Source organism: Battus philenor, unplaced genomic scaffold (genome assembly GCF_028537555.1).
Source record: "Battus philenor isolate CCGP_79_NKW_IND1 unplaced genomic scaffold, ilBatPhil1.0.hap1 SCAF_7, whole genome shotgun sequence".
Lineage (NCBI taxonomy): Eukaryota > Metazoa > Arthropoda > Insecta > Lepidoptera > Papilionidae > Battus > Battus philenor.
In genome coordinates this window covers 12,979,390-12,997,194 of record NW_027181737.1, presented here as the reverse complement: position 1 = coordinate 12,997,194, position 17,805 = coordinate 12,979,390, and the positions used below count along the sequence as shown (strand labels likewise).

The 17,805-nt window shown below is 31.7% G+C and overlaps 1 protein-coding gene across 1 annotated transcript in view; it reads right to left on the bottom strand.

Moving 5' to 3' along the window:
* The window catches only part of ko (Stork-head domain-containing protein knockout), a 218,576-nt gene that overhangs the window by 97,508 nt on the left and 103,263 nt on the right, over positions 1 to 17,805 (bottom strand). Inside the window, exon 3 of the mRNA XM_068774161.1 lies at positions 6,143 to 6,338. Coding sequence (XP_068630262.1) covers positions 6,143 to 6,338 — 196 coding nt within the window. The remainder of the gene's footprint in view (positions 1 to 6,142; positions 6,339 to 17,805) is intronic.

Sequence of the window (17,805 nt, the reverse complement as noted above, 5' to 3'; positions counted from 1 at the left end):
AGTTTAACTCGATTTTGACGATGAACCAAAATGGCTTCACTTGTAGAAAGAAAGTAAAAGCTCGAATAACTGGTTGAAAATTTTGGTTAAAATACTTTTTCGTAAGGTAGACACGTGTTTCAAGCCCGTTTCATATAGCAAAATAGTTAATAGTAATGTATAAAGATAAAAATTTATCAATGCATAGCATAGTTAATATACAGGCTGATTGATTATAACTGCAAAAGCTTTAAATCTTTTATTATTACACACTATTTTTTTATTTCTAAAACCTGTGTACTATACAGTATTTTAGTAAATGAGCTATACATTCATTGAAATGAAAACAAATAAAAAAAGTGAGCATAATATTGACAATATAATAAGATTGAATTTTATTAGACAATAAATGAAGTTGTCACTCTGAAATACTTCTTTTTTTTTCTATTACTACGACAAGACAGTTTTGAATAGAAGGCTTACAAGGTAACTAGAGGCTGAGAAAAAAATATTTTTAAACATTGACATATGAAAACATCCATCACTACAATGTCATTATTGACAGGTAAATTATGATACTGTCGAAAGTAAACAAACAATTTATTTCAATCAACCTCCATATATTCAATAATCGCCTTTTCTAAAATTAATTAATGGATACCAGATGATTTTAAGACCGGTATAAACTACCAACTTTGAGGTCATTAATGTAATATGGTCATGTAAAAGCACAGCTGCACATCATGCCTTTCATTCAACGCCCTTGAAAATTTCACTTTTGAAATGTTAATGGAAAAAAATGTCTGCGACATTATAAAGGTATTCAACAGAAGTTTCCTGGAATCTGATTCGATTTTTAAAAATAACCAATGTAATGTAAAAGTTGTCCATCGATATTCATTTTGACCAAAGTCTTGACTTTGGTCAAAATGAATATCGATCTCCTTTGGGAGACGCATTTCTACCATAAATAAAATAATTGTGCTTTATTTCAAAAATATTAGTATATTTATTGATTTATTATCTTAAACATATACAACAATTACTTATAATCCAACTTTATTTCTTATATTTATATTTTAGTTATATTGCTTTATGGTTCTTTTATGTCGTCATACATATCTTTTTTGACTTTGATGGACATCAAATTTTTGACAAGTTACAATTTTTGCAAAGGTAAACAAAACTGTTGTCTTTCATTTTTTTCATAGTTTTCCCAATCTCTCGCATTATATGAAATTTTGTGTGAACCATGAAAAAATCAAGGAAAAAAATTGCCGAATTGGTAGAGCCATTCCCGAGTTTTGTACTTAGCAAAACATTAAAACAAACATTTTATTTACATAGATTTGAACAGTATGAAAATGTAACATATATTAAAAAGCATTAATTTATTAGCAATGGTCTTTATAGTGCCGTGTGGTACCGCGGCAATGCACAAACAGTGTTGTGAAATGCAATCTTTATTTTTAAACCTAATTGCCGATTGCATTTATAGCTTACACATTATCACGTATATGGTTATTGAGTTACGCGTTCTCTTTTTAAAAATTCTTACCTTAATTTTTATTTGCTTGATAAAATAATTGTAGTTATATAAATAATGTATTTAACAAATAACCGTATCATAAAATAAATGTTTATAGTGTACAGATATTGTGATTTCAAAACGATTTCCTTTATTATCAATGACGGTTTCTTTTGTAAGCTTTTTTTATAAAATCATATAAAATACTTAAACTGCTTCGGCTAAATTGTATTACAATTTGTATTATTGCAATGCTAAATTCCTGGCATGTATCATATATGTTATCAGTTAATAACACATGCTTAATGTATATATGTAATGTATCCGTGCTATGAAGGAGTTCAATAAACATTAAAAAAAACTGTTCAAAAAATATCACAATATTACATTCAAAATCTCGACTAGTAAACAGAATTAATTAGTTATACATACATATATCTAACATTTATATATAGTGAGTGTGTGTGTGGGCGCGCGTACGTGCGTGTGTGTGTGTGACTATTGAGAAGCTCAAATAAATTTGATATTTTTCTATAATTAATCTTTTATTTTTTTTTTGGTTTACCTTCGAGAAGTGTATCAAAGATAATTGAAAGGCTTCGACGTTATGAATTTTTAAACTATAGACGATTCCGAAAGCTTTAAAAGCGCAATACAAACCAGGCAAGAAATTCCGGTACTAAAATATAGTACCGATAATTCGATATTAAATTAAATAGATACGCAAAGTATGTCATTAAGGTGCCGTCGGCTGAGAAACGAGCCCGCTTTAGAGCAGTTGTTTATCTAGTTAAACATGTTCGGAACCTTTGCCATATAAAATACACTGTCGCGGAGGATTTAGCGTTTATGAGGACAGTTAGAAACTTAACGATAAAGAAATTTAATTAGATTCTACAAATAGGATAACCTAACAGGATGAATGGTTAAACTTGTAAAAATTTTGAAAGAGCTTAATTCTTACTTAAACTCAAAGCTTTCACTTCAATTTCCAATCAGTGGACACTGAAATATCCTACATCAATTTATTTTTGTATCTGGATGCGACAGGCCAGTAATTTGTGGCTTTTTAAACAGTTAAATGTTCAAGAAATTTGTGTTTATTAAATTTTCAATAATTTAGAGATTTTACAATGCAGACATTCACGTATAAAACGTACAAAAAGTTTATCCGTGTTTTAAAATCTATTCCGGAATATTTTTTATCATACTTCTCGAATCTAAAATAACAAATTTTCTATTTATTTGTACATTGTATGCATATGTCTATGTACAGTACATGCATATGTGTATACATGCATGTGTATATTAGTATATGTTTTTATGTTTATTGTAAGACGTTATTCCTTAGCCTGTATGTGCTATAGAATTTATTGAATAACTTTTGTCTATGTACGATTATAAACTTTTTGCACGTCCTCACAATGTATGTAATAATGCTAAAGGCGAAAACTCGTAATGACCGCCTGATGTATAAGTCGTCTGTTAAAATGTAACTAGTTTTTAAGTTACCCGAACGAGTTATAACACAATAAAATAAAATGAAGAAAATACTCTATTTAAATTTGTTTTTCGTATATTTGTCCTATTGTATACGATAGGTTATTGCGACTTTGTGTATTATTTCGTATTAAAAAACTGCGACAGTGCATTTTGATATTGCTCTTTATGTCAAAAAATTTTGAAGAGCACTAAACAGACGAAAGACTAATAAAACTGTTATTGTCACGAAATTATTTTTTCATTGTATAAAATATTTCGTTATAATCATCTGCATATTCGTACATTCAAAATTGCACGGTAACTACATGTGAATTAGGTAGTTATTCCATTACTAACAATTTCGTTGCAACAGTGTACAAGTTATTCGCGAGGCGTCCTTGCAAGGCCGCAAGTAGGCGACTCGACTTCAAGCGAACCGACATCGCGTGGGCATCGCCTCGCACGTATAAGCAATAACACCTTTATTGTGTGCAAATCATGGGAAACGCTGATGGGTTTTTTTTTCTCTTTTATAACTTACGTGTGGGCAGCGTTGAGTTGATGAGAAAAGCGATTTTTCTGCGATTACCCGAACGAGAACGGAAATTACCTGCGTTCAAGCCTCAATGGCTTTGAGCTTTTTTGTTAGAAGTGTTATAAATTAACTTGATGCGGTAACCTTTTGTTTTTACCTAATCAAATTATTTAATAATACAATTATAGGTAAGTGAACGATGATTGTGGTTAAGGATCGTAGAACATTCATTAGAGTTCATATCTTTATTTACTTATATAACTATTTATCCATTTATTGATTTAACAGGTCTTATTGGAAATTTATAGAGAAGCAGAGTCCAGACGTCCTAGGGCTTAAATGATAACGATGATAAACAATTATCATATTATGATTATAAAACTTTACAAGCAGTATCATTATCCTCATTAGTGATGAAAACGATACAAGGATGATCACCTGTGTACGCAATGAAGATTTAGACATAAATTATACGTAATAATAATAAAATGGAAAGCTCTGTGGTCTGTGTGGTGTCCAAAACAAATTCAGTCGTTTTTTTTTGTGACGATTTTCACAAATATGCTTGATAAAATAGAACAATATCCACCCAACATGGGTTAAAACTTAAAAATATTACACTGTTAAAGGATTTTTAGAACAGTTTTTGTTTGATGAAGGTTTATATTTACTGATGTAAGATTTCCGAGAGATTTATTGTAACTATAAGTATAATTAATTTTTTTTTAACTTCAGACATCATTAGTCAATATATATTAGCATTAGTTATGAATTATACTGTACAATTTTATAATAATAGTGTATATAAGTATTACAGATGTAAACAGTTTTGTATATGTCCTATGAACTACAATCTTTAATAACATATACAGCTAAGCGGTTATCTAAACAATAAAAATAAGCTAATCGAAACTTCAAAGGTATAATAAGTGCTATTTCTAGTTATTCGTTGCAATTCCTGGCAAGTTATCGCCAAGGCGCAACCATTTGCTGCCAACAAACAATAAAACTTGTAATAGATTTACAACAAGCTCAAGTCTCAAGTAGGCTTGTTTATACTGTCGCCTTATTCTAAATAACTCCGGAGGTGCTGGTTACCGCTCCACAATTATATAAAACCTCGACGTTTCGCTGGTCCGGACGATAAATCACATTGTATACAGTATTGCGACCAGCTAGATGTAATCTAGTTCCAGCTTTATTACACCTGGCGAATTAATTCAAGTTATACAGAAGTTCCAACGCTTGTATTAAAACGTGTGGGAAGGTATCAGTCTATTTCCATATCTCTCACAAATAAATCGGGTAATTTATGGATTTTAAGCAATGCAAGTTTGTCGACCATTAGTCGAAAATCTAGACTGTGTCGCACTTGCTTATTATATTCAAATTTTTATAGCGAATATCATAATCATAAGTACTGGAAATAAATAAAAAGTTGACGAGACGTTAGGCGGTAATGAAAGTAAGCCTCGAGCGATAATATCGTCTTTTGTAACACCACAGCATAAATTTAAACTTTATTTTGTATAAATTTTTCTCTTTGTTCTATACGTCCTTTTAGATGTTGTTGTTTTTTTATTATTATGATTCACAATAAAGAATAAATAAATAAAAGTTAATTATATAATCTAAGAACATTTTTCGCTTACCTAAAAACCACCAACCCAGCGAGCGATAAAAGAGCTTACTCTTGGTGTATCTTATCCACTTGGCTTGGACATATCTCATTTGCCAGTATTAATAGATAGGGTAGGATAATCTTGGAATAGAGATGTGATGCATTCAACATACATAAAAAACCTTAGAACGAAGACTGAATGTAGGTAAATAAAGAGATCAGAAGACCAAAAGTGGATGGCTTCGGAAAATCATATTGAGGAGTAGATGTAAGTAGCAGTACATCTGTGAAATCGAATGAAAGCCTCCACGTATTTAACCTTGAATCTTAAACATTTAATACGTATACATATCATGACAGAGGAAAACATGTTACACTATCGTGTAAATTATATGAGGATAAAGGATTGAAACTGAAAAAAGTGGTAGTCAAGAGATAGAGTACTGATACTTGCGATCGCAGGTCGCGGGTTTAATTCTCGAGATACAAACTCATATAACACACAGTTTGTACATTAAGTACATAGGATTGCCACAGCTCACAGACAAGTTGACGCTATATCCTCCCATAGATATTTTTTGGAGAGGCCTATACCTTGCACTTGGCGTCTATGGGCTGAAACGACTATAATGACGAAAAAGCTAAAATCTAAGTTAATTTGAATTTTATGTGGCTTTAGAATTGGAGTTTAAGATATATATTTATTGTAAGAAGTTTTGTGCAACGGCTTCATGGACTCTATTACATTAGTTGACAAAATTTTATATTAATGAACTTAAATTTTTGATACTCGGTATGTAAGTTTTATTCGCTACATTTTCGAAATTACGTAGGTTTATTTTTCTTGTGTAATTTAATAACTTAGTAAGTTTGGTGTATATTCCGAGTAGTGAACCAAATAATAAAAAAGTGAAAAAAAAACAATGCTCTACAAAATGCACACAAGTAAGACGAAAATAATAATGTCAATAACGAATCTAATAAAACAGTTACTTACCAAGCCCACAAATGAGATACGTCGGCGGAGGCTTCAGTACGGAGCGGGAATAAGCCCCCCGGACTGTCTCGAGAGCCCGGGGGGCGCCGGCCACCAGCAGCACACCGGGGGACACGTAACCAGCGTATCGGAGCTCTGCCGTCGCAGCAGCGAGTGCTCCGGCCCACCAGCATTTGGCATTTGCTGCCAGGAAACTCTGTGGAACATAAAACGTTTTCAATTACTTTTTTCTTACACCCATTGGCATGAAGAACTTGTGCATCTTTGACTTTATTCCTTTTCAGTATCAATTTAAAATTGTGCTTAATAAATGATTTAATTTGCTATCATCATTTCAATCATAGGAAGCCTGCTGTTAGAAAAATGCTGCTTCCATAAGTTTCCAATAGAGCCGGTAAGAAGCTACCTCGAAATCACTGGATTTTTCCAAGGTCAGCGCCAATCTTCCTAACTGCCACTTTAACTTGCTTATCCGCTGGATTATGTTTGATGAAAGACATAAGCACTAACGGGAAGCTAAAGATTATACTTAATTCTACGTAAGTCATTCAGTCAATGTTCAAAAATATTTTTTTCTTTTGAAGAACTTAATTATTTACACAATTTCTATCTATGTACAATAGCCAATGACCTGTCGCACGAAAGGATTATCAGACTTTTGCACTTTGTCACGTCAAACCCTTAAATAAAATTCAATAAAGCGTAAATCAATTACAAACGCAAATTCGCTTAACTTAATGTGATGTTCCATTATACGATAGAAAGTGTTTCGTGTATTTTCATCATCGTAAATTCTACAGTACAATTTATAATTACCGCAGACATTATGCTACTCTCAATCAGTGCTGAGTAGGTTATAATTATATTTTCATTGCTCACAGCTTGTGCGATATAATAGCTGTTATTAAATCGTGGAAAGGTTATGTAAATATTACCGTAGCAGGAAATGTTTAAGTCTAACGTTTTCGAATTAAACAAAGATTCATTTACTACCATGTAATTAAAAGTGTAACACCTATTGACCTATACCGGTGTATTGGAATGTATTTTTATTAATTAAGTTTGACGACCTAGTTTATTCAATTATATAATAAATACTCTTTACTGTCTTATTTCTCCAGGTAATAATATCTTACATAAAACTGTAAAAAGACGAAGGAAGAAAACTACCTTAGAAAGTCACAGAAATGCTTCCTTCTATCCCACAAAAGTTAACAATAAATGTTTTATTCCACTTTAGGTTGTTGTGGCTAGAACTAATAATGTTCTGATAAAATATACCATTTCTACTCCTGTTAATAATGCTGGTGTATTCTTGTCAGTTTAATTAAACATGGGTTACTTTTAATAGAGATTGAAAATATATTTAAGCAATGTACCACGTAACTCCGACCTTTCGCTTCTTTTAATAACGCTTTCCCAAAAAATATCAGTTATTTATATACATGCACGTTTTACATAGGGGTGTATCAGTGAGTATATGGATATTTATAACTGTACTAATTTTATGGAGCAATGAAGATCAAAGAGTATTAAGTAATAAGTGTAGACACAAGTCATTAGTTGACGAAATTTAAAACTTGAGTAACACAACAAAAAACGAATATATATATATATATATATATATATACATATATATATATATTTATACATATATATATATATATATATATATATATATATATATATATATATATATATCAAACATGGTTAAATTGAATTTAAAAGAGCAATTGTAGAATTTATGAGAAGATCAACATTCCGAGTCGTTGGTAACTTACGAACTGACCTAACTATAATGTTAAAAATAATTAATAATTAAAATGTACATGTAAATGCCTATTTAAATAAAGATATTTTTTATATTTAGGTATACAAAATTGTATGCACTAGTTTGCGCTTTTCTTAATAACTTGCGAAGCAAAGTCAAAAATAAAGTAGATAATAAGTTTATCAATGAGAGTTCTGTCTAAGGTTCCTATGTTGAATAAATATTTTAAGAAACGTGACTAGGATCAACTCCGGCTTTTTTAGTCGGAAGATACAAGCAGCCGAGGATCCTTAATTCTACGTTGACTTATATTATGGCCCCCGTTGTTGGGGGTCTGTAATTCCCCCTGTCTTACTACAGCGACTTTTTGTGCAATAACTTTTCTATTTAATTTTTATTACCCTCTCTCTTCTCTCCTCACATCATCCATTCTCTATTCTCTTAAACGTTACATTTTCTTACATTCTAACAAATATCGCCTCTCACTCTTCGCTACTATCTTTAGTTGAATGACATTTAGAAGAATTAGATATTTAAAAATATTTACTTACAAAATAACTCTGACAGTTTCAAGACGATATAAAACATATTTAGCATTTGAGTTTCAGGGGTAGAGAATCGCAAAATGTTCGAAGTTGTTTGTGTAAGTTAAACCCTAATAAAAACTTCAATGTGACAACCCTATAAAGTGAACGTGAACGAATTTCACTCGATGGTCCCTGTGTCGATTCCGATATCGATCTACATCCGCGCTCCTCAGGCGTTGCCTTGACCCGAGACTCACCACATTCGCTCGGCATTTCGCGCGATTTCGCAACATGCACTACAGCTTTCCGCACTGCACTCCACAAAATCGGTTGCAACATTATGCGAGATATTCACTTAAATTTTAACAAGTTAATTGCTGTAACTGCTTCAAGATAAAGTGAACTATAACCTAATAAATATCCAAACGAAATGGACAACGAAGGTCCTTCTCAAACTATCCGACTCAAAGGACCAGGAATTTGAAAAGCAAAATCAAAACTAATCGATGACCGTAAATAATAACAGTTTGTAGATAGGAATCCTGATGGCATTAAAAATTAAACGGTACTAAAAAGTTGTGGTTCTCGAGTTTTTGATGTTACAACCACCCATATTCTATTCTAGAAGTAGTTACAAAATTTATATCTTAATGGAATCAACCGTTACCTCGCAGAAGTCCATCCTAAGTAAGAAAAGGACCAATATTTAGCCACTTCCGCACATGAGTCATGTTGCCACTCTGTGTTTGGCACTAATCGGTGAAACATAACTCCTGAAGATGCCCCGTGGAGGGGTGAAACACGTGTTGAGTAAGTTGGCGGTGGCGGTTGTGTGATTCGCATTGTTTGCCGCATACGCATTTATCAGCGGGCTGGCGGGCGGTGCATTTCATTGCACGACTACCACTGCATGTGCGGAAGTGGCTAAATATTGGTCCTTTTCTTACTTTAAAATTTATGGTACGGAAATATTTAATATGGAATCCTTCAGGATGACTTATCCTGACGTCTATACCGAATTTATTGCTATCTACAAAAATATTAAAACGTGTAGAACTTATTGCCATAAAAAACAAATTTACTTCAGAACTTAGGCAAACAAGTCATTAGCCTGTAGACGCACATCGCAAGGTATAGGCCTCCCCCAAAGATATCTATGGGCACATATACCATTATCGCCACGTTTGGCAGATGGGTTGGTTATTGCAGTGATATTATGGCAAGCAAAAGACGCTGCTGCCCAACCTCTAGAAACTTGTTCGTGAGCAGTGGTCGCGATCTATGATCGTAAGTCTCGGTACTCTTCTACCTCTACTGAAATAAGTACTACTACTAACTATTTATCAAACTAAGTAATAAATAAATAGGAATAAATTCACAGTGAATTTGAATGCAGTGGAGGTAAGAGCATGAGGTATTTTAGTCTATAACCTGCTGAACGACTTAGACATGTCAAGAGTGAACATCAACTCAATTCTGGCACATACCGGTGGTCAAATACGAGAAACGTCCTATCTCTAAAACGCGATGGATTCCTTACTTCAAATGTTATATCAAATGCCTTGCTTAGGAAATAGGTCATTCAATTTTCAAAATATTACATTGCCCCATTAAGACATATACTATACAATAAGATGGACTGATCCAATATCATTAGCACAATTTCATTATACTAATTATTTAATCATATTAGATTGTTTAATCAGATTAAATGTATTGCTAATCGTATCGTTAATGTATGTGATCTGGTGTTAAAGTGAAAATCTGACTCAATAACAAGTTGCTATAATAATGTAATCGAATGGCACGTAGATTGAAATTATCCTATCTGTGATTTTAATGAGACTGATTATGTTTATAGTTGCTTTAATGATAACCATAAATTTACTATTACATTGTAAACCAGACCTAATTTTGATTCGAAGACTAAACTGGATTTAGCTGGAATTGTATTAAGAACTGTTTATATTTTACACTCTCTGTTTAGATTTGGGCAAGGACGTTACAATATGGATGTAAATATTTTTTAATTTTTGTGATAGAAGATGTCAAATGAAAATGTAATTTTACAAGGCTCCGTTACATACAGGACATCACATACACACTACAACTTTCAATAATCTAAAAATAGAGCAACACCATTATTACTCATAAGTAACAAATCTATTTGTCATTAGACAAAAAGTTTAATGTAATAAAAAATTAATGTAACCTAATTGTTTTACAAATGATTTAATTTGATCCTTTTTGCACCGACTGCTTTTTGTTTATCGTTTCTCCACAGAGAGCAATAACCGAGCTTTGAAAAAATCGGTCATTGACACATAATAGCAAGTTATTCGTTCCTTGTGAATAAATGTACTAGTATTGGTTAGTAGTCTATTGAGGTTATAGAAAAACCCACAAAGTGTACTTTCGACAACCTTGTAAAGGTCGTCGGAAAACAATAAAAGCCGGCAGCTTGCAAGCGATCCTATTCGATATCTACAGGCATAAGTATCGCGGATATCCTACGGCTGAAATTATCTATAACAAAGTTTTGTATTACAAAACGATATTAGTACACCACCCTGTAACGAGACGGACATAATCCCTCCCTGGTTCTACCCTTAACAAATATTACTTAATTAAATACTTAAAACATAGGTGACATGGTAAAGTCATTCTAAACAATCTACAGGACTATTACCAGTATGATCTCGAATAATTAAAAACATTCAAGAATCTATTAAATTTTCGACTCAAAGATTGACAACATATACAAAAGACAAAATTCAAAATAAGTAGTTACAAATGTTGTGTAAAAAGAATGAAAAGTTCTTAAAACATAAATTAAAAGTCACTTTAAAATCCGACTTCACTTTATGAGCGACGATCATAAGAATAACGAGTTATATTTTTGATCAAGTCATGCAAACACGACCGACCAACATGTATGGATATTTTTTATTATCCTTTTACAAATATAAAGCAATTGAGACTCTATTGTTATATGAATTAAGTCGGTAATTAGTTTTATCTTTCGATGATGTACTTGAACAAGTATTACACAAAGTATGCGTGAAATGAAACTTGATGTCATCAAATAATCGCCTTGTCGGTGATGTCATTTCACGTGAAGTTCTCTGAGTTTTTCTTTTTGTGGACTGCGCATAAGGTCGTTCACAGTGGCTCGCTTGAATGTAAACTGCTGCCATTTAAACTCGGTCAATGTTGTATTTACATTACTTGCCAAATGCGGACAGTTATCTGGTACTAAACTCATAACAATAACATTATTTGAAATATTTTGAATTGTTTACTTCAAATATAGAACGAGTAACTCACTTTTGGATAAATTTGGACTGTATTTAAATTTTGAATAAGACAGGGAATTCTGTGATTTAACCTTGTAACTGTCAACAATGTAGACATCAAGCTTAGCAATAATGTTTAATGTGATCATCATCATTTAAAACGCACTGCATTCACTACTGATCTTAAACCACATAGATTTACAATAAGATCGGATTAAAAGCCGCTTACAGCGTCTTCTGACGGCCTTGACGAGGTCGTTTGTCCACCTTGTGGACGTTCTACCTTACGGTTGCCACAAAGCCGGCTTTCCTCTAGTCACATTATTTGGCTTAGCCACTACGACTTCAACTTACCAATCAGCTGAGCTATATTATAATTTCAGTTGATATCTCAATCTTAGATATTACAGGCATGACAGCATTTCAATTTAATATTCGATTGTACAGGTAGCATTATTGAGTAAGAGCATTCTGTCTGACCTTTTTGATTGTAATTTTGACTTCAGTGATGCATCTTCACCACTAAATGTTTTAGGAATATGAACTTTGTGTCTTTACTTTAAAGCTCAAATTAGTGATTATCATCAATTGTGATAGTTTATACCGGATTTATAATACGATTATATTTATTTTCGCGCCTCACCGAAGTGAAAGAGATCGATTATGCGAGTTAAAGACGAATTAAGTAAGAGTAATTCGTTTGTGTTATAACATTAGAAATCATTTAATCGCTCATTTTATTTGGGGCTTAAAAATATTTATTATCTTCGAAGTATAGCTTCAGGGTTAATATACGCTCGATGGGAAGATACGCCTTGGTTAACTAGAGCTTAATTTAATAACACCAATGCTCAATTATTTATAATAGACTTTCGCGTAAATATACATCAAGATCTGATGGATATGACTTGTTTATTATCGATAATTTATTCGTTAGTTTTATTTATTTATTAATAAACTCCGACAGTCGATGTATGCAAATATTTTTTTAAAAACAAGTCCAAAGGTAATATTCCTTTATGAACATTAGATATTCACTGCATGTTAAATTTTTTGGATGTCTATTAAATCATCAATATCATTATTTCAGCCATAGGAAGTTCGCTGCTAAGCATTAGCCTTATCCATAGCTTTCCAACAGAACTAGTACAGAACGATCTGTACCCAGTGTTTTCCGGCGACCTAAAAAAGTTCATCAAGTTTGCCGATTCGTAGTCTACACTCACTAACATTACTATTTTGTACTAAATTTATTTACTTTATTTATTGCATACTTTTAAATTTCGAATTTATTAAGTTATTAACCTGCATTATTGGTTAATTTAGGCGAATTATTGTAAACTTTGGATTATTAACAACGACTTTAAAGAGTGCAGTGTTAGAAGAATCTACTAATAACCTATAAGAGTCCTTAGGTAAACATTATTTTATCAATAATGTAAAAAAAAAGTTTTAGAAAGTTAAATACTTTTTTACATTGTTTAAAGAAGTAATTTTTATTCCATATTGAAAAAAAAAACTCGATGATTTAAAAACAGCCTATGTTTAATTAAATCGTTACATACCAATCAAAAAGTTTCCGCTTCGCAAACCGAGACAATTGCATGCCTTTTCTCATAGATATGTAACATAAGTACGCAAGTATCTGTCATGTGCATAATAAAGATGTTTAGCCCAGGAATAAAGCTGCACTCACACGGGAATCGCCGACGGACCGCGACTGCTCACAATGCATTCTACTTACCTGTGTTTAAGGTGAAAGCGCTAAGATAACACTTGCGAATTCTCACATTAAGTACAGTTTCAGCTTTAATTAAGTTTGCATTTCAAATCTTCTTCATTTATAAGTGGAATTTCATTTGCGAACATTGTTTGTTTTTGTGTCATATTTGTTCTTATAACACAGAATTATACTTTAAACTTTAATGGATCTTAGTATGGCATCGTGGCCTCGATAAAAATTGCGTAATTGTTGAAAACTGATTATTGTAGGATATATATTTAGTTAAACTTGTACAAAATTGTTTCTAAAACTTTGTTCATCATCACCGTAATAATGTTAGTGATGAAATATTTGATTATATCATATGTTTTAATAACTCTAAGGAGACTATTTCATGGCAAACCCAGTTCAAAAGAATAATGATTCAGACATAATAAATAATTTAATGATAATATTGTAAAAAAAGTAAATTAATATTACTATACATTAAAATAAATTAGTCTACCTCTTTGATAACTTTGTACTGCCAGAAGTTATTGGCTTGTCTTATTCCAATAGAATTTCAGAGTGATTAATTTACATAGGTTCATCGGAAAAACTTATAAAAGTTTTAAAGCTTTTTGCTGACAAGTGGGCTATATAGTCAGCCCTTTATAGCTTTTACATCAATAACTAATCGCTCTGTATATTAATGTGATGAACGTCTTTTAACTTTTTTTTATTTTAAATAATCTTGTACTATATAATAAACGGGTATTCGCTTATAATTACGAACGTACAGAAAAACTTTATCTAGTTTATAATACATCTCTGGATAAACAAATTTTTTGGTTGTTACTTTGTTATTTGTTGAATGAAATAAAATGCAACGAAGCTTGTTTTTACTTTTCATTTTAATTTATTACCAATTATTGGTTTTTTCAACCTCCGCAAATTAATATTATACTTTTAATGATGAGTATGAGATTTTGTTTTATGTTTCAACGTATGTTTTTTTTTTAAAGAATCTTAGCAAAAAATAAATCATTTTAAAATTTTTTGAAAGTAACTATCAGAGATGATATAGCAAAGTTTAAAGTTGGGTAGCATTAAAAAGCCAAACGATGTCGCGAATAGCCACGAAACGTCATAACAACAAGAAATAAAACTTCTAAACTTCAATCGAGTCAAAGTTTAATGGCTTCACGCTGCTTTTACGATCGACGAGCTGCTGTGAACTCTCCCGGGAGTAAGGAGTATTGTAGAACATTTCGAATATAAAAGCAACTAAAATTTCGTAGACACTTTTGTGGATTTTGTAGATGCTTCAGTAGTTTCGTAGACGGTTTTGTGGATTTCGTAGATGCTTTAGTAGTTTCTAAGATTCATCTTTGAATTATCTGTTTTGAAAAATACATCATAGTGTTACTTATGAAATATGACAAACATAACAACAATTGTATAAAAAAATGAAAGGTTAGATATTACACATGAACGGGTATGCATTTTTGAAACAGATATTATTAATAATTTAGTACGAAGCTATGTGACCATAAAAGGTTCTAATCTATGTTTTGAAGATAGAATAACAGTTCAATAATAAAAAAATAAATCCCAGGGTATAAAATAGTTAATTTTAAAAAGGTGCCAATAAAAGTTTACATATCATATTAGATAATATTAAAATAGGATTTATTGATAATCAAAAAAAAAATGCGTAATGACATGAAATGTAACATTAAAAATTTAAAATAAGTTTCATGTTTGATATTTAATATTTTGAAATAGATTTTATCAAATCTTTTAAATCTTACATAAACATCCAAAAGTAATATAAACATTCAAAAAAGAGTAATAATAAATATGAGGTATTATTTCGTATAATGAATTCATCGTTATTAGGTACCTAATGGCAATAGACAGTTTGTCTTGTAGCGATTCATTATTTTTTTTATACAATTTTATATTCGAGTGATTAAATATTTACTTTCGTTTATTAAACTTGATCCGTGGTTGATCTTTAACCACGAGGCGACCTTAACAAAATTGTTAATAGCATCTCAACGTCATATTTTTTATATACGATAAATAAGCGTTTGATTAGATTTCAACAAAATATACAGGTGGTACAGATTTGTTAAAAAGCTCCTGTCTAGTTGAACCCTTAATTTTTCGAATCAAATCGTATTAAAATTAAAATATTGAAGAAAGAAAACTGTTTTACTATCTCACATATTTAAAACTTTGAAGCAATCAGCTTTCGATTTGACGAATCCAGGTCGTACATGTTAAAGTTCTCTTAACAGATTTTTAATAAATATAAATTAAGTTCAATTTATAATCCTATTTATTATTATCATCATTGTCGTCTTTTCAGACCATAGACGTCTATTGCTAGGCTCAGACCTTGCCCAAAGATATCTATTTAGAAAATTAACATAACCGTTACACTTTGCAGGCGAGTTGGCGATCGCGGTGTATCGCTGTATGCAGTTGTTCCACTGGAAACTTATATGTGAGCTGTGGCAATCATATATAAATCATGCACAAAGTGTGAATTACATATAAGACTGTATCCTTCTGAATCGAACCACTGGGCTTCCACTGCTCAATGAATATTTACTTTTACAATATTATTCTACCAAAAACTTTTTATTTTCCACATAAATGGTATACAATAAATAGTTAAATAAATAAACTAATGCATTCTATTACTGAAATAATTATCATTCTTGATTGGGAAATTGAGCAACACACGTAACTAATAATACATCATAACACCGCGTATTCAATTACACGTGAGATATAATCAGATGTATGACATATGTGTTCATCAAACTACGTAACAGATAAATGTTCAGACAGGATATAACAAGTACATCTGTTATTGCACCTACGAACAGGCTTTCTCACATTTATCATATTATGTATATGTAAGCGTGATAGATGATATTGAATTAATCAATTTAACATTTAGAAAATTTTAACAACCTGTTTTGAATATTTAGCGATCCTTTTAACGTTCTTATACTTATAGTTATTATGTAATAAAAAATATTACTTGTTATGTTACCAAAAACAATGATTCAATGTTTAAAAAAAATGTTTCTCTGTAATGCAAGTTCAAGAACCTTATCATAAGGAAGCTTTGGTAAAAACAAATATTTTTATTGACTTTATAATAATGTACATTTATCATTACATATAATTATTATTCACATAGGGTCTTTTACGTCATGAGATAGAAAAATGATGCCTATTTAAAAGAAACTAAAATCAAATCTGAAGATTCCATAACAAGTGGTTTTTAAGTAATTACCCTTATACCGTCCTTGTTACAATTATCATTGTCATTTATCTTTGATTGAAAGAGGTACTCTCACATGGTTACTCTTTCGGTACAAAAATTATTTATTTAAAAAAAATTCCTTTCAAAGCAGCCAGGTTTCCTAATGCTTAGTCTGAGAAGAGTCCACAAATAAGTCATATTTTTACATTCGTACAGTAATACAATATTTAGAGAAAATAAAGAAAAGAGCTGATACTAGATCGGAGTGGGTCGGCCCCGACTAGAATGACCAATGACGTAATGTAGGTCGTTGGATGCGAGCAGTGGAAGACCAGTCATCGCGGGGGTCTTTGGGGGAGATCTACGTATTTTAGTGAGCGTCTATCAGCTGATGTGGTGATGATGATGGCTGATGAAGACTGGAGAGTGCGAAAAATGAAGTAACTATTCGCACATTTAATTAATTAACAAAAAAATTAAGAATTATGATTCTATTCACGGATTGCGTATCGGTAAACAAGGATTGCAGCGAGGACTCGTTAGCTTGGATCGAAACCCGGGACCAATGAATTTATAGCGACGTTTAGCACTTCCTACGCAATCACTGCTGCGAATGCCTGCTTACAAATAATATAAATAATAAAACAGTCATACAAACACCGCAATGTTGATACTACATTATTAAAATTACAAGGTGCAATGGATTGGCTTCGGCAACGTATTGCGGATTGCGACAGATTGGTGTAGTACCACTGAAGTACATATTTTGTTTGTGTGGGCAATACGGCGTGTAATTTCGAATGCAAATTAGGTTCAGAAGTTCTGTTATTGGGGGCAGTTTGACAAGTGTTGTTCTTGTAAGGACATTAAGGAACGTAATTATCTTAAATAATATTTTAATATTTATATAGACTTAGAACCTAAGATTTTAGCCGGTAGACGTGGCTTGGGTGGGTATCCCTCTAGGTTGACCGACGATGTCAAGCATTGCAACTTTTAGCAAGGCAACTTTTGGGGAACGCTTTTATGCCTTGCGGTGATTTACTATCGGTTGACGTGATGATGGAAGAAATGTGAA